The 22,841-nt window shown below is 43.2% G+C and overlaps 1 protein-coding gene across 5 annotated transcripts in view; it reads left to right on the plus strand.

The window, feature by feature from the left end:
* The first annotated feature begins 3,312 nt into the window (after positions 1 to 3,312).
* FBXL17 (F-box and leucine rich repeat protein 17) overlaps positions 3,313 to 22,841 on the plus strand; it is a 743,798-nt gene continuing 724,269 nt past the window's right edge. For 2 of the 5 annotated variants that reach the window (XM_056537501.1, XM_056537502.1), the window contains exons 1-2: positions 3,313 to 5,099; positions 12,295 to 12,417. In XM_056537501.1, coding sequence (XP_056393476.1) covers positions 3,714 to 5,099; positions 12,295 to 12,417 — 1,509 coding nt within the window. In that variant the 5' untranslated portion in view covers positions 3,313 to 3,713. The remainder of the gene's footprint in view (positions 5,100 to 12,294; positions 12,418 to 22,841) is intronic. The other 3 variants (XM_056537500.1, XM_056537497.1, XM_056537499.1) reach the window with 3 other exon arrangements.

Genomic DNA, 22,841 nt, shown 5'->3' on the forward strand with positions numbered 1-22,841 from the left:
ACCATTATATTGATAAAATATATTTAAATATAAATTAGGTCTGGTAAGCATCTGTCTGTCCTTTAGGACAGTGATTGGTGTATATGGTGTTATGCATGACTGGACCAGTTCTACCGTGTGATCTGCCCCTGCCTTTTATTGCCATACAGTTGCTGGCAGCAGCATTAGTTTCTGCTGGAGTTTTGACCCATACTAGGTTTTGCTGTGCCTGGTTTTGAATGATGTCTTGAATCTGTTCAGGTAGTAGCCCCAGGTGCTAGATATAGTAATGTAGTAATATATGATATCGTAATTTACTTAATTTGTTGCTTCGTACTGTGTATGTCTTCTCCAACCTGTCTATGCAGATTTTTTGCAATTGACTTTTGGAAGGTGTTTTGTAGTAATCTATCTATTGAGTTTCCTGGTCCTGTTGTGTCAGATGCCTCCATCAGTTCGAGCCATCCTGTGGACCTACCACTCCCTGTCAGTCTACTACCCTCATCAGCCAAGGACCTAATGGTAACTGCAATTTGTTTTTGCTTCTGACATTTCATACAAGTTTGTATGGGTTTCTTGCAGGGCTTCTGAGGACAATGGCTCTAAGCACCTAGATACCCCTAGGAGTTATTGAAGGGCAAAATAGTTGGACCTGAGTACTGAAAGCCAATGTTTGGTAAATGTAAAGCCTGGTAGTACAGTCTAGTGCCCATCAGTGCTGTTACAAATGATGACAATCTCTGAACAACACTTTGGAATACGTTGTCACTATTAATCCTCATTAATCCCTTACAAAATTGTGTCATAAATATATGGTGCTGCCGTGTGCTGCTTTGCGCACAGCGTCATACATTTAAGCCGCAGCTATAAAATGGACAGCAGAGGTCAGCAGAAAGCACTGTGATCATGACATCAGAGGAAATGCATTTCTTTTTTGGATTTCTCTTTAGTATACAGCCCCTAAAAAGTACTGGAAGCATTAAGATTTTTTAATAGGAGTGATTTACGAATCTGTTTAACTTTCTGCCACCAGTTGATTTAAAAAAAAAAGTTTTCCACGGGATTACCCCTTTAACCCCTTAACGACGCAGGACGTATATTTACGTCCTGCGCCGGCTCCCGCGATATGAAGCGGGATCGCGCCGCGATCCCGCATCATATCGCGTGGGTCCCGGCGCTAATCAACGGCCGGGACCCGCGGCTAATACCACACATCGCCGATCGCGGCGATGTGCGGTATTAACCCTTTAGAAGCGGCGGTCAAAGCTGACCGCCGCTTCTAAAGTGAAACTGAAAGTATCCCGGCTGCTCAGTCGGGCTGTTCGGGACCGCCGCGGTGAAATCGCGGCGTCCCGAACAGCTGATCGGACACCGGGAGGGCTCTTACCTGCCTCCTCGGTGTCCGATCGACGAATGACTGCTCCGTGCCTGAGATCCAGGCAGGAGCAGTCAAGCGCCGATAATGCTGATCACAGGCGTGTTAATGCACGCCTGTGATCAGAATGAGAGATCAGTGTGTGCAGTGTTATAGGTCCCTATGGGACCTATAACACTGCAAAAAAAAAGTAAAAAAAAAGTGTTAATAAAGGTCATTTAACCCCTTCCCTAATAAAAGTTTGAATCACCCCCCTTTTCCCATAAGAAAAATAAAACAGTGTAAAAAAAAATTAAAATAAACATATGTGGTATCGCCGCGTGCGTAAATGTCCGAACTATAAAAATATATCATTAATTAAGCTGTACGGTCAATGGCGTACGCGCAAAAAAATTCCAAAGTCCAAAAAAGCGTATTTTGGTAACTTTTTATAACATTAAAAAATGAATAAAAAGTGATCAAAAAGTCATATCAAAACAAAAATCATACCAATAAAAACTTCAGATCACGGCGCAAAAAATGAGTCCTCATACCGCCCCGTACGTGGAAAAATAAAAAAGTTATAGGGGTCAGAAGATGACATTTTTAAACATATAAATTTTCCTGCATGTAGTTATGATTTTTTCCAGAAGTGCGACAAAATCAAACCTATATAAGTAGGGTATCATTTTAACCGTATGGACCTACAGAATAATGATAAGGTGTAATTTTTACCGAAATATGCACTGCGTAGAAACGGAAGCCCCCAAAAGTTACAAAATGGCGTTTTTTTTCGATTTTGTCGCACAATGATTTTTTTTTCCGTTTCGCCGTGCATTTTTGGGTAAAATTACTAATGTCACTGCAAAGTAGAATTGGCGACGCAAAAAATAAGCCATAATATGGATTTTTAGGTGGAAAATTGAAAGGGTTATGATTTTTTAAAGGTAAGGAGGAAAAAACGAAAGTGCAAAAACGGAAAAACCCTGAGTCCTTAAGGGGTTAAGGTGTCAGAATAGGGAAATTTTAAGTATACTGATTTTGTCAAAAAAGTTAGACTTTTTGTAAAAGCAATACAGTAATAGAAAAGTATTTAAAGGTAAACTGACAATTGGATCAACCCCACTAACCTGAATATACAGGTGGTTAGTTTGGATGATCCCGAGTAAATTATGTATTCCTTACCCCAATCCATTCAGTCTCACATGAGATCAGATGTGTACATAGTCTTCAAACCTGTCTTCAGTGCAGTTCACATTTGCATATTGCAAGATTAGGCTACATGTCTGGAGCGGCTGAACAGACTGTGGTAAGGCTAGGTTTGCACTTGTTTGTTTTTTTCTGGCATTTTTTGGAGATCTGCCACTGCAGTTTTTGAGCCAAAGCCAGAAATGTATTCAAAATGAATAGGACATATAAAGGAAGGACTTACACTTCTCCTCCCTTATGGATCCACTTCTGACGTTGGCTCAAAAACTGCAGCGGCAGATATCCAAAAACTGCCAGAAAAAACCCAAGTGGAAACTTAGCCTTAGGAATACATTGTTCTACTCAGGATCACCCACACTAACCACCTGTATATTCAGGTTAGTAGGGTTGATCCATCTGTCAGTTTCCCATTAAACACGGATATCAGTTTTTTCCGTAATGACCCAAAGATTAAAGAGAACGTCAGTTTTACAGTAAAGTGCCCCGTATAAAAAAGAACCCCCCCCCCATTATTTGCTAAATTGAGTTTTTTTCCCCTCTAATTCATCTCCACAAAATATATTTTAAAGTAAAATTAAATGTATCATTACAAAGTACAACGCAAAACTAGCCCTAATGTGGATGGATTAATAAAAAAGTTATGGGGGGAAGGAGGATTGTCCTTGAGGGGTTCATAAATATATGTAAACATAATAATGACACCATAATTATAGCTAATAATTGCTATAAATACAGGTGCAACATTGGCGATATCAGTGACTCGCAGCTCTACTCGTCCACTATAGCTGAAATAGAAGATGTAATGCCAGTCTACTACCAGTGAGGCCGCTGTGTTTGTATGACACGGTCCTTCTAATCAAAGATACATGCTGTAGTTCTCGAAAATAGCCGTATCCGCCATGTTTAAAGAGGGCAAATCTAAGTGACAGATCGCACACGCACCAATAACAAATATGGCCACAGACAGAACGTAACATTGACTGAACGTAACATTGCGGACAGACGTAACGTTACGTCCCCCTTCCAGCCAATAGCAACATTACTATCCCAAGTGACGTCCAGTGTTGTGATGACGTCAGAACGGCGGTAACGGGGAAAGCATTGAAGTGTGTGTCAGTGAGTGTGTGAGCCGGGTCGCTCCGGAGTCTTCTCCTCGGCCTGCTCGTCATTTATGGGCAGCCTCTTCTGTAAGCAGCGCCGCGGCCCCACACCAGCTCGAGCCCAGCGGAGGAAGAAGAAGCTGCAGCATTCGCGCCGGGACTGCCTGCTCCGTGCCCCCTGCATGCTGTGCTTCTTAGTGCGGGAGCCTGCAGTCAGCGAGCCGGTGCCCCCTGCCCCACGTGCCCAGGACTGTGCCCACCTATTGCTGCTCAACAACTGGCCGGAGCGGACCTGTACTGTCCTGCGCCCGGGGCTCACCCGCACCGCCGCCTCCCTGGAGACAGACATGGTGTGTAAGCGGAAGAACAGCGGGGACAGCCAGCAGCCCGGCACCCCCTGCAAGCAGCCCCGGTGTGCCCCTGAGGGACAGCAGTCACCTCCAGGAGGGCAGGGGCACCGCAGCACCCAGGAACACACCCCTCCATGTGCTGGAGATCAGGGGCACCACAGCACCCAGGAACACACCCCTCCATGTGCTGGAGATCAGGGGCACCACAGCACCCAGGAACACCACCCTCCATGTGCAGGAGATCAGGGGCACCACAGCACCCAGAAACACACCCCTCCATGTGCAGGAGATCAGGGGCACCACAGCACCCAGAAACACACCCCTCCATGTGCTGGAGATCAGGGGCACCACAGCACCCAGGAACACACCCCTCCATGTGCTGGAGATCAGGGGCACCACAGCACCCAGGAATACACCCCTCCATGTGCTGGAGATCAGGGGCACCACAGCACCCAGAAACACACCCCTCCATGTGCAGGAGATCAGGGGCACCACAGCACCCAGAAACACACCCCTCCATGTGCAGGAGATCAGGGGCACCACAGCACCCAGGAACACACCCCTCCATGTGCTGGAGATCAGGGGCACCACAGCACCCAGGAACACACCCCTCCATGTGCTGGAGATCAGGGGCACCACAGCACCCAGGAATACACCCCTCCATGTGCTGGAGATCAGGGGCACCACAGCACCCAGGAACACACCCCTCCATGTGCTGGAGATCAGGGGCACCACAGCACCCAGGAATACACACCTCCATGTGCAGGAGCTCAGGGGCACCACATGTCCCAAGAGAATACCCCTCCATGTACAGGTGATAAAGGGCACCACATCCCTTCATATGCTGGAGCACCCCTTAATCCTGCACTGTTTTGTGCAGAGGAGCCGGCACAACAGACAGCACTGGAATACACTGAGAAGGATGGAATGCCCCCACTAGAGGAGCATTGTGGGGTAGAGCCCAACAGCCTGACCCACTCTACTTCTCCTCGCCTTGGCACCTCTTCCCAGTCGCTGCAGACTGTCAGGGATGCTGATCCTGACACTCCCAGGATGGAGGACGAGCCCCTGAATATTAACCAGCTGCCTCCATCCTTGTTGCTGAAGGTGAGGAGATGGCACATGGCGGCAGGAGGGCTGCTTTTATCATTTTTCTGCTCCAATATGGCGTGGGAATGGCAATGTACCCACTAAACAAAATGGCATTGATCAATGGTGGATTTGAAAATGTGGTATTGGAGGAGGCCGGGGCGTCCAAGAGAACTCTGACATCCATATTCCAACCAGTGTTGTACAAAGAATTCTACATGATGTAGATATCTGGATGCCAGTGCCCATTTGCGTTTTTGTGTATTATTGACCGTGACCTTCAGTTGTATGACATACAGCAGCATCTGTTTTTAGCATCCATTAATGGATTTTTCCTATAAAATGTATATGTTAAACGGACAGCACTTACGAGGTGGGAGCCCACCCTAATACCAATGTACCCCACAATTTCTAAAGTAGCACATGACAGCCACATTTTGCTCAGGTGTATGGGGAAGCCATGCACCTTAGCATCCCTTTTAGGCATCTATGAGCTTTACAGGAGCTGTAGGAGCTGTCACTCGGTTCACTTGTAGTATTGTGGTCAGCATTGTTAGACAAAAAGACAAATGGGTCCAAAAAAAGAGTTGCCATTGTTTCTATGATGGTTTAACTCTATTGGTTCCATTTCTGGTTTTGGCCAATGTACTGAACAAAATACTATGTGTGAATTGCAAAAAAGGCAAGATCCGTATATTGAGGGTAAATTCAACAATCACTCATAGATCACCAATTGGCAACCCCAAAAGCTTCCTAATTTCCCATATACCCAAAATACTTATTTCAACACAGAATCCTGAAAACCCTGTTATTTATCTTATCCTACATTGTAATCTGTATTTGCACTTAGCCACCTGGCTTTGATCTCACAATATTACACTCGTGGTACCTGTGCCTGCAGAACATGGGTATCTATTGTCTAGGATAGATGCATATGTGTATTAACACCATTAATATTCGGCCCACTTCAACATGTTTTGCCACGTAAGTAGCTTTGTCAAGAGGCAGACTGGCACTGAGTACAAGGACGCCAAGCTGGGGTTTTTAAAACCTATGATGACATCAAGGGGAGAACACCTGGTGCATCTATGAATGACACTATCAAACTTCCTTGTAACCAAACAGCCTCTATTAATTCATGCGTGATGAGCAGGTATTATCCAATGGTTTCTCATCTGTGTCAGCCAATAAGATATCTTCTACAGGGAGTCTGCATGCATTGGATACAAGACTGATGACATGCTGCGCAAACACAGGCTATTTCCCGTTGTCAGAGTGCTGCCCATCCTTCCGCCATTTGTGTGCATGTGCCGATCTTGTCTAACTGCGCGGAAATTGGCGAGCTCTTAGATGCTTGTAACCAAAGAAGGTTTCTGTTATACTTGGTAACAAATAGGGATGTTACCAAGTATAATAGAAACCTTATTAGGACTGTGCCCACCTTCTGCTGCTCAACAACTGGCCAAAGCAGTCCTGTACTGTCCTGCGCCCGGGGCTCACCTGCGCACCTGCACAGACATGGTGTGTAAGTGGAAGGACAGCGGGGACAGCCAGCAGCCCGGCACCCCCTGCAAGCAGCCCCGGTGTGCCCCTGCAGGACAGCAGTCATGTCCAGGAGGGCAGGGGTACCACAGCACCCAGGAACACACCTGTCCATGTGCAGGAGATCAGGGGCACCCAGCATCACCAGGGGAACACCCCTCCATGTGCAGAGCTCTGATGAGCTCTTAGATGCTTGTAACCATAGAAGGTTTCTATTACATTTGGTAACACATAGGGATGTAACCCATAGGGATGTTACCAAGCTTTGGTTACAAGCTTCTAAGAGCTCGCCAATTAATTTCCACCCAGTTAGACACAATCGGCACATGCACACAAATGGCCGGGAGGACAGGCAGCGCTCTGACACCGGGAAATAGCCTGTGTTTGCGCAGCATGTCATCAGTCTTGTATCCAATGCATGCAGACTCCCTGTAGAAGAAATCCTATTGGCTGACACAGATGAGAAACCATTGGATAAGTAACCTGCTCATCACGCATAAATTAATAGAGGCTGTTTAGTTACAATGAATTTTTGATTCATAGACGCACCCCCCCCCCCCCCCTTGATGTCATCATAGGAGGTTTTAAAAACCCCAGCTTGGCATCCTTGTACTCAATGCCAGTTTGCCTCTTGACGAAGCTACTTACATGGTGAAACATGTTGAGGGGGGCCGAGTATTAATGTTTTAATACACGTGCATCTATCCTAGACAATACATCCCTGTGTAGTATAGGTACCATAAATGTCATATTGTGAGATCAAGGCCAGGTGCAAATTACACTGTAGGATGCGATAGCACAGAGTTTTAACAATTCTGTGTTGAATTAATAAAGATTTTGACTTTTTGGGGGGTAAATGGGGAAATTAGGGATTATTATTATTATTTTTTTTTTTTTGGGGGTCACCAATTGGTGATCTGAGTAATTGTTAAAAACTGTGTGAACCCAGTTGGAAGCTCAAAAATATTGAGAATATCGTGCTGTCTTATAGTAAGATTCTCTTTATTGCCCATAGCAGCCAATCATAGTTCAAAGTTGAGCTGTAATAAGAGAGCCTGATAAATCTTTCTAAGGGTACGTTTACACGGGCGGATTACCTGCGGAATTTCCGCAGCGGATTTTGCTACCATTGACTTCAATGGGTCAGCAGAAAATTCACAATCGAGGCAGAATTGTAGTTTTTTCCTTCGAACCCATTTAAGTCAATGGTAGTAAAATCTGCTGCGAATTTTCCGCAGCAAATGTGCTGCAGAAATTCTGCAGGTAATCCGCCTGTTTGAACGGACCCTTATGGTTTAAATGAGTAAATCCTAACTAGTTCATGGAACTAGCAACCATTGCAGCTGTCGTAGATGCTTAGTCCCAAAAAAATAAATAAATAAATAAAAAATGTAAAACTGTTAGAGTGCTCCAATCTTCGGCTGTCCAACAGCTCCTGATTACTGCCACTCATCATAGCTTCCTTTTAATGTGCCCACTACGCTAGTCACTTACCAAGGCAGGTCAGTTCCTGTGGGGTTGGCATGTCAAAGGGAACAGAACAGCAGTTGTGATGGATTGGGGAAGGTCAATTTATTTATTTTTTCTCCCCCCCCCCCTGTGGCTGGACAACTCCTTTTAAAAGGAATCTGACAGTTGGTTCGCTCACACTAAACCTCATATACAGAGCTATAGTGTGGGTGAACCTGGTCAAAACCAGGTATTACTTAGATCCGTGCTCCCATTTTAGTTAGTCTCTGTTGCTAAAATACAACTTTTTCCCCTGTGTGCAATGGAGGTGGGTGCAGTTGTAAGGGTCCTGCGATCTCTGTGCAGCCCCCAGCATTCTGTGTCTGGCGCTGCCTCTGAGACGGGGACGTGACGTCAGTCACGCCCACTAGTGACATCACGTCATGCCCCTCCATTCATGTCTCCCATCAACATGAATGGAGGGGGTGTGGTATGACATCAATAGGGAGCGTGGTCGTGATGTCACATTTCCATTTCTGAGGCAGCGCCCGGCACAGAATGTGGTGCCCTCAGCGGTGGGACTCCTGCGATCACATATCTTATTACCTATCCTTTGGATAATTGATAAGATTTATAAAGCTGGAATACATTTAATGGCTGCAGTCCGTGACTACAGCATGATAAAAGAGCAGTCTCCACTCATATGGATTCACAGGGTGTCCTGGTGACATGAAAGGAGACTTGGGAAATGCTCTGTAGTCAGCCCTGGGGACCTAGAAGGGACCCTTGGCCCATCTTGTTAGTGAACCTGCTGCTAAGGCATAACAAGTGCTGCTAGGGCATAACGGTAGCCTGTGTCCAAGTGTATATTCATTATTAGTATAAACAATGATGATGTAAAATAGAAATCACTTAATGAATGAATAAACAAGTGCGCGAGTGGAATTCAGCACAGTGAATGTTACCATCAGTGTGAAAGGGTCTTCTGTTAGATCCGTTCACACTGCGGAATTTCGGTGGCAGACAATTCCGCCGATGAAACTGTTCCGTGCAAATAAAGAACATGTTCATTGTTTGCGTGGAAGTTTGCGAGCACTGCATAGCCGTCATTGGTGACAGCGTAGTGCCCCGCAGTCCTACCGCCAAAGTATTTTCGTCGGCTGCCCCCAGACGGAATCTCCACTCGCTAAATTCAGCGAGCTGAGATTCTTCAGTGTGAACATACCCTAATATAGTGAGGGTCTCAAGTGTCACACTTCTGTACACTGCAGGTAAGCTCCATAGGTATTGCAAGAAGGGATCAATATGGTAAGTACTGAGTAATTATATGCATTTACAAAGCAAGGCCATGTTCACAGTGAAAAAAAAATGCACATGTCATTTATTTGTGCCTGCATGTTCACTCGGTTCGACAACTACAAAGGGAATCCCATGTGGGAGCAAGTGCAAGCAATGGTATTGCATGCTGTAAGGACAAAACCTTCTTAAAGGAGTACTCCGGTGCACACTTTTTTCATTTTATCCCGTCCGGGCTGCAAATAAAACGCACTTTCTCTTACCTGCCAACGGGCCCCCGGAGCTCCGGTACAGGTGTTCGGTCCCCGGGCTGTATTCTTCTTACTTCCTGTTAGCCCGGCACGTCACACGGAGCTTCAGCCTATCACAGGCCGCAGCGATATCCCGCCTCGGCCGGTGATAGGCTGAAGCTCTGTGTGACGTGCCGGGCTAACAGGAAGTAAGAAGAATACAGCCCGGGGACCGAACACCTGTACCGGAGCTCCGGGGGCTCGTTGGCAGGTAAGAGAGAGTGCGTTTTCTTTTATTTTGCAGCCCGGACGGGATAACATGAAAAAAGTGTGCACCGGAGTACTCCTTTAAAGTGTACCTTTTATTAACAAAAACGTTATATATAATGTAGAAAATATCATTATATATATATATATATATATTTGTAATATACATTGGTTAAAAAGTGTGTATATTTTTGTCCCTGCAGCGATTGCCGGTGTGTGTCTGTGAGGAGACCAAATACAGGAATTGTGAATTGACAAGCAGGGCTCTGTGCACTAAGGCTCAATCACACGCCCCCGGCTCACACAGCAGGCTGACTGATCAGCCTGCATAGAGCCCTGCTTGTCCTGCCCTAACTTCCTGTATTTGTTCTCCTCACAGAGACACACAGGCAATAGCTGCAGGAACAGCTTTTTTTCGCCCAAAAGTATACACATTTCTTAACCAATGTATATTACAAATATTCGTATAATGGTATTCTCTATATTATATGAATAGTTTTTGTTAATGACAGGTACACTTTAAAACTGAAACTCTGACTCCTTTGTATTGATGGACAATGCTCCTAATATTGGCAAAAAATACGGGGCTTCTTCATGGAAACAGCCTCCTGAAAGTGCATTTGCTCGACTCTTACGTAGATTCTCTGAGTTGTTAAAGTGTCCTTGTCATTTAAAAACACATTTTGCCATGTCAGACGCCAGCTTCATCAGACGGCTCCTTATGCTTATAATGGGGCCATCTGGCGAAGCTTTACAGAAATCACAGCGAGCCGGAGAGTAAAGCACATAACCCCACTCTATTCTCTTGCTCATTATCTAATCAGTAGGGGTCTCGACACTTAGACCCAGACCGATCAAAACCTTTAACACATCTCTCCAAAATGTCCACATTTAAAAAAATAAAAAAAAATAATGGTAGGGACACTTTTTAAAGGGGTATTCCGGGCAAAAACATTTTATCCCCTGCATTTTATCCCCTGGGACCCCCGGCGATCTCCCTGCAGCACCCGCCTTCTATGCAGGAGCTGCGTCTCCAGTTTCGGAAACCTCCGGGTTTCCAGGACTGGGGACGTGACGTCACGCCACGCCCCCTCCATTAATTTAACTACCCCTGCTGCCATGCTGTACAGCCAAATAAAAAAATATATTTTCTTTCGAAGTGACGTTCCCTGTTTGATCGGTCAACCCTTTCTTACATGCGTTGTGAGAGACAGCTATTCTAGTAGGTGTGCCCAGCATGAACAACGTCTGCTAGAATACGCTCTTCTAATGCTGCCTGTAAGAGAGGAGCGAAGAGTGAAGTGGGGGATAGCATGTGGCTGTGTCCGGCCCTTATCATCCACAACAAGAGAGTGCCTCTACACTATATTGGATACGAAGCGGCAGTGGTCAGCTGAACAGATCTGCATTTAGTATACTGTTAGGAAAGGGGTAGGCAATGAATGTTCTTTGATATGCGGGGGAAGGGCTAGCGTTGCATATAATTTACGCCTGGGAAGGTGGGGAAGCATCCAATGCATGTTGTTATACTGTGTGGGGGGAGGGGCTGGAAAAGCATGTTATTTATTGGGGGAGGGGACTGTTTGCATGTAAATATACCACAGAGTACCTTTTTTTTAAAAGGAAACTATAAGATCTCCTAACAGGTTTTCTTTACACGTTGAAGTTGATTGTCAGCTTTAAAAAGCAGAAAAAAATAAGTCAAAAGTTGGGGAAAAGATGCTGGCCATTGTACATAGTATCATCTTTAAATTTCTTTTTTTGTGATTACATTAGTTATAAAGCTGTTTAAAGGGGTACTACCTTGGAAAACTTTTTATTTTTTATAAAATTGTTTTTTTAAATCAACTGGTGCCAGAAAGTTAAACAGATTTTTAAGTTTCTTCTATTTAAAAATCTTAATCCTTCCAGTACATTTTAGGGGCTGTATACTACATAGGAAATGCTTATCTTTTTAGATTTCTCTGATGTCATGACCACAGTGCTCTCTGCTGCCCATTTTAAGAACAGGAGAAAATCCTCATAGCAAACATATGCTGATCCAGACAGTACCTAAATTAGACAGCAGAGGTCAGCAGAGAGCACTGTGGTCATGACATCAGAGAAATCTAAAAAGATAAGCATTTCCTCTGTAGTATATAGCCCCTAAAATGTGCTGGAAGGATTAAGATTTTTAGATAGAAGTCATTAACAAATTTGTTTAACTTTCTGGTACCAGTTGATTTAAAAAAAAAATTTCCACGGTAGTACCCCTTTTAAATTTGAAGACTAAATTTTATATGGCTCCTAAATTTGTTAGTTTAGGAGCCAATTGCTTCTAGGTGATTTTTATTTTTTATTGTTTAGACTGGAGCCCTGTACTAAAATCTGTAAAATGTAGCTAAATGAATAAATACAGGATGTCTCAGAAATTCTTCTTTTTCTTACAGATTTTTTCTCACCTATCATTCAATGAGCGTTGCCTTTGTGTATCTCTGGTCTGTAAATATTGGCAGGACCTCTGCTTAGACTTTCAGTTCTGGAAACAGCTGGACCTCAGCAGTCATTGCCAGGTACGCTAAATCCTATTATCAATATAAAACATTGCAAATCAGCCATTTTTTTTGTTTAGACAGTAAAACTAGAGAAAAAATTGTTTTGGGTGGGTAGACTTGTTTTTATTCAGGGCTCTATCCAAAAGCAGCTACCACTGAAAATGGAATGCACACCACTATATAATCTCTTATGAAATGACTTTATTAAGGTATACAAAGCAGTGAATCAAGTTACAATTGTTAAAACAATTGAACAAAAGTTGACGTTTTTGGTGGATAGCCTTGTTTTTATTCAGAGCTCGTGTTTACTATGTTTAGTTTAATTACATAAGCCTTGATTTATCTATTTGCCCACAGAATCACAGGTTTCATTTTAGCAGAGCAATTTGAGAAATGAAAGCTAAACTGTGATTGGTTTCTATGGCCAAATCAGACAGTTTTTGTCTGATATATCTATTTCCCCTTTAGTATTACATTTTATTTTCTGTGATAGCCATTGCTGCTTTGGCACCCTCACCTATCAGCTTTTTGCCTAAGATGTGGAGATTTCTTCACTCTCTCTGTAGAAGCCATGCTGGTTACTGCAGCATAGGTCTAGTTCGCTTAATTGGGAGCTTAGCTGCTGTAACCAGCATCACCTCAACACTGAATGGAGTCCTTTTGATTCTGGCTGTGTTCACTGTGTGTATGCTTATGCCATGGTTTAGGCTAACCTCTAATTTGCAGACATGTTAAATGATGGTATCCCACTGATCTGATATTGATAACCTACCTTGAGGATAGGCCATCAATATGTTCTGACCAGAGAACCACTTTAAAGAGGCACTGTTATTATGAAGAACTTTTTATAGTTTCTAGTACTACTGATAAGATGACTTTTTTAAATATACATTAATTAAATAAAATGTCAATTTTACTAAAAAATCTGAAAGGAAAATAGCTGCCACTAGGGGTCATCTGTCTTTATGCAGACAGACTACTCTGTATTTTGCAGCATACTGGATACCGGCTGTAAAGTGTGTTGATATAAAGTATTGGAGATCACCATTGCACCACTACAGCCTTTAGCTGTTCCTAAACTAGAACTCCCATCATGGGAGTTGTAGTTTTGCAACAGCTGGGGGTACAATCTTTGTAAAACTCTGTTCTAGAGCTTTGTATTCTCCAGCTGTGTGTCTCCAGATCTTGCAAAACTACAGACAAAGGATGTGTGGGCATGCTGGGAGTTGTAGTCTTGCAACAGCTAAATGCAAGACTGCTCTAACGCAGTGCTTTACAAACACTGCAGCTCTATCTGTTGCTATCTGTTGAACAAACAGCCAAAGCTTTCTCTTACTCCTGAATGACGAAGAAGCTGATCTAACGTTCAGGAGTCTGTGAAAACTGAATAACACACATAGTGACAGCTATGTTGATTAGCATCCAGATTTACTAGGAACAGATAGAAAATGTATGCATTAAAAACTACTGTGCAGTGATTTGCAGATTGCCAAGCTGCCCCCAGACTCAGAGCAGATGAGTCAACACAGTGAGGGGGAGAGATGGACAAGTCCCTTCGATAAGGAAGAACAAAAATCAAGTGAGCAACATATACATGCTATTTGTTAGGGATATATAGGTCCTAGAAACATAAAAATTATATGTACATGACCAGTGTTAGGTGCTGATTAAGATATCACTTTTCTTTTCTTTTTTTTTCTTCTTGTTTTTTGTACTATGACAGGTAAGCTTTCAATTTGATGGTCTGTCCTTATAAGCTTTATTATTTACACTAAGTACAGTGCCACCCCATGATTTTAAAGGGGTTGTCTAATCAATCTGAATATATATGTGATTTTATATAAGTCCTTGCAGTGAAACGAGGGTGAGTGTGAAGGAAGCAGAATGTCATCACTCTTGTGTATACAATCAGGAGTAGGAAGAGAGTCAGCACTAGACATCATGAGTTCATTGCACGTGACAAAACCGTCTGCACACCTAAATAAAAAAGCCGGTAATTACTTACCGGTAATTCTATTTCCTCGTAGTTACAACAGCACCACCAGAGAGATGGACTCCTCCTCCAGGAACAGGAATCCTAGAGAATAAAAAAGGGTGCACCTCCCTCTCTGCCTCAGTGAATTACAGAGACTTAAGAAGCATCCTACATAAAGTTAGAAAACACTGCACATAACAAATGTATATACAATTTATTTATTTTTTTCCAACACCACAGTGAACACACCACATGTGAGAAGAACAAGAAAAAGGGTGGGAATAGTACATGGTGCTGTTGTGACTATGAGGAAATAGAATTACCAGTGAGTAATTGCCGGCTTTCCACCCCGTCACAACAGCACCAGCAGAAAGAACACCAGAGAAGTATTAGGGAGGGACCACCGCCTGAAGAACTTTGCGTCCAAATGCTAAGGAGGATAGATCGTCAGCCTTGAGCCTATAGTGCTGGAAAAAAAAGTATGTGGGGACGACCGAGTAGCCACCCTACAGATTTGAGCAACAGAAGCACCTCTTTTCTCTGCCCATGATGCGACTGCTCTAGTAGAGTGGGCTCTCAGGTTGGCTGGAGGAGACAGACCTGCAGAAGAACAAGCTGCAACAATGTCTTGCCTAACCCATATACCAATAGTATCTGCTCTGACACTATTTCCCCTATTGGGACCTGCAAACTGAACAATTTATATGATTTCCTAAATTTTTTGGTCCTTTCTAAATACTCAATAACACATCTGCGGACATCAAGCACATGGAACAAAATTTCACCTTCTGAAGATGGATTCGCACAGAAGGACGGAAAGACAACTTCTTGAGATAAATGGAAATCTGAAACAACCTTAAGTAAAAACAAAACAAAAAAAAAAAAACAGGATCAGGCCTTAAAATAAGCCTATCATCTAAGATTTTAATATAGGGTTCTCCAGTGGATAAGGCCGCTAGCTCCCCTACTCTCCTGGCAGACATGATAGCTATAAGAAAAGCAGTTCTTTGCACCAAAATCTTCAGTGGTATAGAAGACAAAGGCTCAAAGGGAATTCTGCAGAGAGAGTTAAGCACCAAAGTAAGAACCCAAGAAGAAACAGCTGGTGGACTAAATAGCTGCAATCTGGTAAGGCTGAGTTCCCATTACTTTTTCGAGCGCATACGGCAGGGGAGAGCTAAAAAGTTGCGCTCCCGTATGTAATTCATTTCAATGAGCCGACCGCAGTGAAACGTTCGGTCCGGTCGGCTCATTTTTGCACTGTATGCGCTTTTAGAGAAGTGGAGGAATGTCCAGCACAAAGCACGATGCAAGATGTAAATTTATTGAAGATACACACAGCAAACAGCAACACGGATCATGGAGTAAAGTGACGCGTTTCAGCAACCTTGGTCGCCTTAGTCATACAATGGTATACTCAAATCAGTTCGGCTCTTATAGTAGGCGGCACCGCCCACCTCACCAGGTGAAAACACCTGAGTGGGACTGGGCGGCGCACACCCACACACAAGGGCCAGACTGACGTCTGTGTTCACACTAGACAAAAATAGGGGAGGGAGGAAAAGAACACTAAACAGAATGTACATAGCTCACATATGAGATTAGCAGTGAAATTACATAAACAAAAATTAATAATGTACATGATCAAAAATACCAGGGATGGGGACTTTGCCAACATATATAAAAAACATAATAAATCAATAGTTTAAAACCACATGATAATATAAACTGTCAGTCACATCCTAGGTGTGCTTAGATTTGTCAGTGTAAAACACAGTATAGAACCAGTACCATAATCATTTTTGAGATATCAAACACAAGTCACTTCAGGTATGGTAAATAATATTGATGTATTAGAAAAAGAAAGAAGGACTTGGTACAAATGTACTAAAAAATAAATAAATAAATTAAGATCCAATCCCCTGGATGTATCCCACATCCGAAAGCAATAGCCACAGAAATAACAAAAAATAGAAATAAATTAATATAGATGTGATATAAACACTGGCTATTTGTATAGGTGGGTGTGGGACGATCCATGGGAAGATATCTAGGTTCTATAGAAAAAACAAAAAGGGAGGAAGGAAAAAGGGTCACACACCCAAAGTCTATAGCACCACAAGTAATTAAATATGATATATGTAAAAAATAAGAACATATATATAAAGAAAGCAAATATAGTGGTAGATGTAGACCTATGGGAAATGTCAACCAATGGGACAGGAAGACTAGACCACATTGTATAGTATACTGTACGGGAAGGGGAATATGAAATAACTAAATTATATATTAAGTAATAACAACCCTATATAGGTAGGTTTGGTACGGGGGTAGGGACAAAGGCAGGACATCAAGGAAGTTCGAAAGATAAAACGAACTAACAAGAAATATACTACATTGTATACCAATCTAATAATATAACATGGTGTCTTGCCTTTTGTTCAAACCCCTGGGAGCCCTAGTGTCAAGTTTCAAAATCCAAAACACCTCACGGTCAAGTAACTTTGACCGCTTTTACAACCGGACCTAAATCTGTGGTCGACCACGGTTTTAGGTGCGGGGGGGACAGCGCATACGGGGCAAAAATTAAAGGACCAAATTTTCACTGCGGTCGGCTCATTGAAATGAATTACATACGGCAGCGCAACTTTTTAGCTCTCCCCTGCCGTATGCGCTCCCGTATGGGGGAAAATGTAATGGGAACCCAACCACACAGACTTAAAATCTCACCACCCAGGGATGATTAGCGATCTTCTGGACATATAACAACCCTCAAGCAGCTACTTGTACTTTGAAGGTGGCAGCCCTTAATCCTTTCTCAAGTCCCTTTTGTAAAAAATCAAGAATAAAGGCATAATGTGGCCTGTCCAAATCAAAATTGGTAGAGTCTGAAAATGACATAAAAAATTCCAAATTCTAAAATCTTTGTAGTCACTGGTTTTCTACTGTATTGTAAAGTGGATAAAACAGCGTCTGACAGACCTTTGGTCTTCAAGATTTATTCTTTCAAGAGCCAAGCCGTCAGATGAAGGTTACGGACATCTGAGTGAAGGACCGGGCCTTGGCTGAGAAGGTCCTGGATTTCCAGGAGAACCCAGGGATCTGCTAGAGACATAGGGGGGTATTTATCAATTTTGCCTGTTGACAGTTTCTTTTTACCCTTTTTTTTTTTTTTCACTTTGGTTTTCGTGGACATGCACCAAATTTATCATTTGGTGCAAGTTGTTAGTAGTTGTTAGTTTGGCTCACATGTTGAAATCAGCGGTTCACAGCGCCTTTTACACAGAACTTACCACCACAGAGGACGCGTATTTTACCCTGTAGAGCAGCCATTTCGGAGTCCCTCCTGCAGTATATCAGCAAGCAACATGAGTAATTTTCTTTTGTGGGGTTTATAGCCAACAATTTGAAATGGATTTTATTTTCAACTTGGGTAGTTTTTTTTCTTCTTTACTTTAGTGTAGTGGTCTTCAACCTGCAGACCTCCAGATGCTGCAAAACTACAATTCCCAGCATGCTGGGAGTTGTAGTTTGGCAACATCTGGAGGTCTGCAGGTTGGAGACCACTGCTTTAGTGCTTACCTTTCCTGAACCTGTGTGGCCATGTCCAATGCTGGCTCAACAGAGGGTGAAGGTTCCTCAGAGACAACTATGTCGCAGGATAGTATTGAGCAGCCCTGGAGGCATCGCTGCTTAGCTAGAGGGAAAAAAGATTTTTGTACTGACGAGTCTAACAAAATGCCCCAAAAAAAACTTTGAGAAGGGATAAGGAAGGATTGTTCCAATTAATTAGCCAGCCCAACTTATGGAGGATATCAATAGTACGGGACAAAAAAAAAATTTCTACTTTAACTTCTGATTCTGCTACCAGCGGAAAATTGTCTAGATAGGGAATAAAATCCCTTCTCCCTCCCGAATATGAGTTGCAATTTTTGAAACCACCTTTGTAAAAACTCTAGGAGCAATGGCTATACCAAAGGGCAGGGAAAAAAACTGTAAATGAAGGAGTTGAGAATTTACAACAGCTGCACTCGTTAAATATTTTGGATAATCTATGTGAATTGGAACATGAAGGTATGCATCTTTTAAATCTAAAGACTACATAAAACAATCCTTAAACAAAAGTTTAACACTGGATTTTATTGTCTCCATTTTAAATAGATTATAAATCAAATAACGATTCAGAGGTTTAAGATTAATAATTTCCCTGAATGTTCCATTTGGCTTTCCCACAAGAAAAAGAGTAGGGTAAAACCCTAAACCCTGTTCTTGTGGAGGTACAGGATCCAAAACCCTTTCTCTATAGGGGATAATGCGTCTCCCTGTAAAGAGGACTGACCTGTAGGTCCTGGAGGGGATTTAGTGACCAAGAACAGAGTAGGTGGTAAACTAACAAAATCCAGACCGAGACCGTCTCGAAGTTTGGATTATCCAGGAACTATTTGAAATTTTTTCCCACTCTGGAAAAAACTCCTTAAGTCTGCCACCTACTTGGAGATCCCGTCATTGGGAGTCAGGATTTTTGGTGGAAGTGCTAGGCTGATTGAACATAAGGCCACTCCCCTTAACCCCTACAGGACCCATTACGTAACGATATGTCACGACACCTTGAGTCTTAAGGACCCATGACGTACAGTTACGTCATGGGCAGTTCGGGTCCCCGCGGTGCACCGGGCGAGGATCAGACCGGGATGCCTGCTGAAATCATCAGACCCCCCATGTCAGCGATCACGGCAAATCGCAAGGGAATTCACACTTGCGATTTGCGCAATTCCGGGTCATTACAGGTCTATGGTGACCCGGAATATAAGGGGGATCGCGGTTGTCTAAGACACCTACGATCCCCCTGAAGGGATAGGAGTGAGGTGGCAGGGGTGCCACCCCTGCTATTGGTCGCCAGAAGCGACGACCAATAGCAGATCGGGGGCGGGGGGGGGTTAACTTTCGTTTTCCCCATACTGCCCACCCACAATAGGCGGGGCAGGACGGGGAAACGACGGGGACCGGCACCGAAGGATCCACTTACCCATCCGGGCTGGCGACAGAGGCTGGAATATGTAGTTTTGCAACAGCTGGAGGGCTACAGTTTGAGACCACTATATAGTGGTCTCTAAACTGTAGCCCTTCAGATCTTGCAAAACTACAACTCCTAGCATGCCCAAACAGCTGTTTGCTGTCTGGGCATGCTGGGAGTTGTAGTTTTGTACCTCCAGCTATTGCATAACTACATCACCCAGCATGCCCTTCGGCGATAAGTACATGCTGGGAGTTGTAGTTTTGCAACAGCTGGAGGCACACTGGTTGGAAAATACTGAGTTAGGTAACAACCTAACTGAAGGTTTTCCAACCAGTGTGCATCCAGCTGTTGCAAAAGTACATCTCCCAGCATGCACGGTCTGTCAGTACATGCTGGGAGTTGTAGTTTTGAAACAGCTGGAGGTTTGCCCCCCCCCATTGAACGTACAGGGTACATTCACACGGGCAGGTTTACAGTAAGTTTCCTGCTTCAAGTTTGGGCTGCGGCAAACTTTTCGCCGCACCGCAAACTCCTAGCGGGGAACTCACTGTAACACGCCAGTGCGAATGTACCCTAAAAACACTACACAAACACATAATAAAGAGTAAAACGCTACATATACACCCCCTTACACTTTCCCCCCCAATAAAAATGAAAAACGTATTGTATGGCAGTGTTTCCAAAATGGAGCCTCCAGCTGTTGCAAAACAACTCCCAGCATTTCCGGACAGTCATTGACTGTCCAGGCATGCTGGGAATTTAGCAACAGCTGGAGGCACCCTGTTAGGGGTATTCTACGCCAGTGATTCCCTATGCGATCCCTAATTTAGTCCTCAAATGCGCATGGTGCTCTCTCACTTCGGAGCCCTTTCGTATTTCAAGGAAACAGTTTAGGGCCACACATCGGGTATTTCTGTACTCAGGAGAAACTGAAATACAAATTTTGGGGGGCTTTTTCTCCTTTTACCCCTTATGAAAAGGAAGAGTTGGGGGCGACACCAGCTTGTTAGTGTAAAAAAATAAAGAATTTTACACTAACATGCTGCTGTTGCCCAATACTTTTTATTTTCACAAGCGTTAAAAGGAAAAACCCTTGAGTACGGAAATACCCCATATGTGGGCGTAAAATGCTCTGCGGGCGCACAACAAGGCTCAGGAGTAAGAGCGCACCATGTACATTTCAGGCCTAAATTTGCACAGGGGTGGCTGATTTTACAGCGGTTCTGACATAAATGCAAAAAAAGAAATACCCACATGTGACCCCATTTTGGAAACTAAACCCCTCACGGAACGCAACAAGGGGTAAAGTGAGCCTTAACACCCCACAGGTGTTTAATGAAAATTCTTCAAAGTTGGATGGAAAAATGAAAAAAAAAATTTTTTCACTAAAATGCTGGTGTTACCCAACATTTTTCATTTTCACCAGGGAGAATAGGGAAAAAGCCCCCCAAAATTTGTAACCCCATTTCTTCTGAGTAAGAACATACCCCATATGTGGATGTAAAGTGCTCTGCAAGCGAACTACAATGCTCAGAAGAGAAGGAGCGCCATTGGGCTTTTGAAGAGAAAATTTGTCCGGAATTGAAGGCCATGTGTGTTTACAAAGCCCCCATAGTGCCAGAACAATGGAGCCCCCCCCCCCACATGTGACCCCATTTTGGAAACTACACCCCTCACTTAATGTAACAAGGGGTACAGTGAGCATTTACGCCCCACATGTGTCTGTCAGGTTTTTGGAACAGTGGTCCGTGAAAATGAAAAATGTAATTTTTCATTTGCACAGCCCACTGTTCCAAAGATCTGTCAAACGCCAGTGGGGTGTAAATACTCACTGCACCCCTTATTAAATTCTGTGAGGGGTGTAGTTTCCAAAATAGGGTCACATGTGGGGGGGGGGGGGGTCCACTGTTCTGGCACAAAGGGGGGCTTTGTAAACGCACATGGCCCCTGACTTCCATTCCAAACTATTTTTTTCCCAAAAGCTCAATGGTGCTCCTTCTCTTCTGAGCATTGTAGTGCACCAGCAGAGCGCTTGACGTCCACACATGGGGTATTTCCATACTCAGAAGAGATGGGGGTTACAAATTTGGGGGGGTCTTTTCTGCTATTAACCCTTGCAAAAATGTGAAATTTGGGGGGGAAGCACACATTTTAGTGAAAATTTTTTTTTTTTTTTACATATTCAAAAGTCGTAAAACCCCTGTGGGGTATTAAGGCTCACTTTATTCCTTGTTACGTTCCTCAAGGGGTCTAGTTTCCAAAATGGTATGCCATGTGTTTTTTTTTTTTTGTTTTTTTTTTTGCTGTTCTGGCACCATAGGGGCTTCCTAAATGTGACATGCCCCCCCCAAAAACCATATCAGAAAAACACACTCTCCAAAATCCCACTGTCGCTCCTTCCCTTCTGAGCCCTCTACTGCACCCGCCGAACAGTTGACATACACATATGAGGTATTTTCTTACTCGAGAGAAATTGGGTTACACATTTTAGGAAGATTTCTCGCCTTTTACCCCTTGTAAAAATTCAATAACTGGGTCTACAAGAACATGCCAGTGTAAAAAATGAAGATTTTGAATTTCCTCCTTCAATTTGCTGCTATTCCTGTGAAACACTTAAAGGGTTAACAAACCTTTTGAATGTCATTTTAAATACTTTGAGGGGTGCAGTTTTTATAATGGGGTCATTTGTGGCCCTTCAAATCCACTTCAAAACAGAACTGGTTCCTGAAAAATTTTGATTTTGAAAATTTTGTGAAAAATTGGAAAATTGCTGCTGAACTTTGAAGCCCTCTGATGTCTTCCAAAAGTAAAAACATGTCAACTTTATGATGGAAACATAAAGTAGACATATTGTATATGTGAATCTATATATAATTTATTTGGAATATTCATTTTCCTTCTAAGCAGAGAGCTTCAAAGTAAAAAAATAAAATGCTAAATTATCAATTTTTTTCGTCAAATTTTGGAATTTTTTTCACCAAGAAATGATGCAAGTATCGACAAAATGTTACCACTAACATAAAGTAGAATATATCATGAAAAAACAATCTCTGAATCAGAATGAACGGTAAAAGCATCCCAGAGTTATTAATGTTTAAAGTGACAGTGGTCATGTGCAAAAAATGGCTGGGTCCTACAGTGAAAATTGGCTGGGTCCTTAAGGGGTTAAGAGAAAACTTCCACTTGTTAGAAGGATCTCAATTTTTTTTTATCTGACCTCCTCTCTTCCCTTTAAAGTGAAAAGGCTAATTTTGTCTTGGAGGTTGGGAACATTAGAACCCTTTCTTCCTATCCCCAGCCTTGTCTAACACGTCAGAGAGGACAGAACCAAACAAAAATTCTCCCTCGCAGGGAATGGCACATAACTTACTTTTTGAACCACTGTCTCCTGAACAATTTTTTATCCATAGCACTCTTCTGGCGGAGTTGGTAAGTGCTGCAGATTTGGAG

The sequence above is a fragment of the Hyla sarda genome, chromosome 1 (assembly GCF_029499605.1).
Source record: "Hyla sarda isolate aHylSar1 chromosome 1, aHylSar1.hap1, whole genome shotgun sequence".
Classification (NCBI taxonomy): domain Eukaryota; kingdom Metazoa; phylum Chordata; class Amphibia; order Anura; family Hylidae; genus Hyla; species Hyla sarda.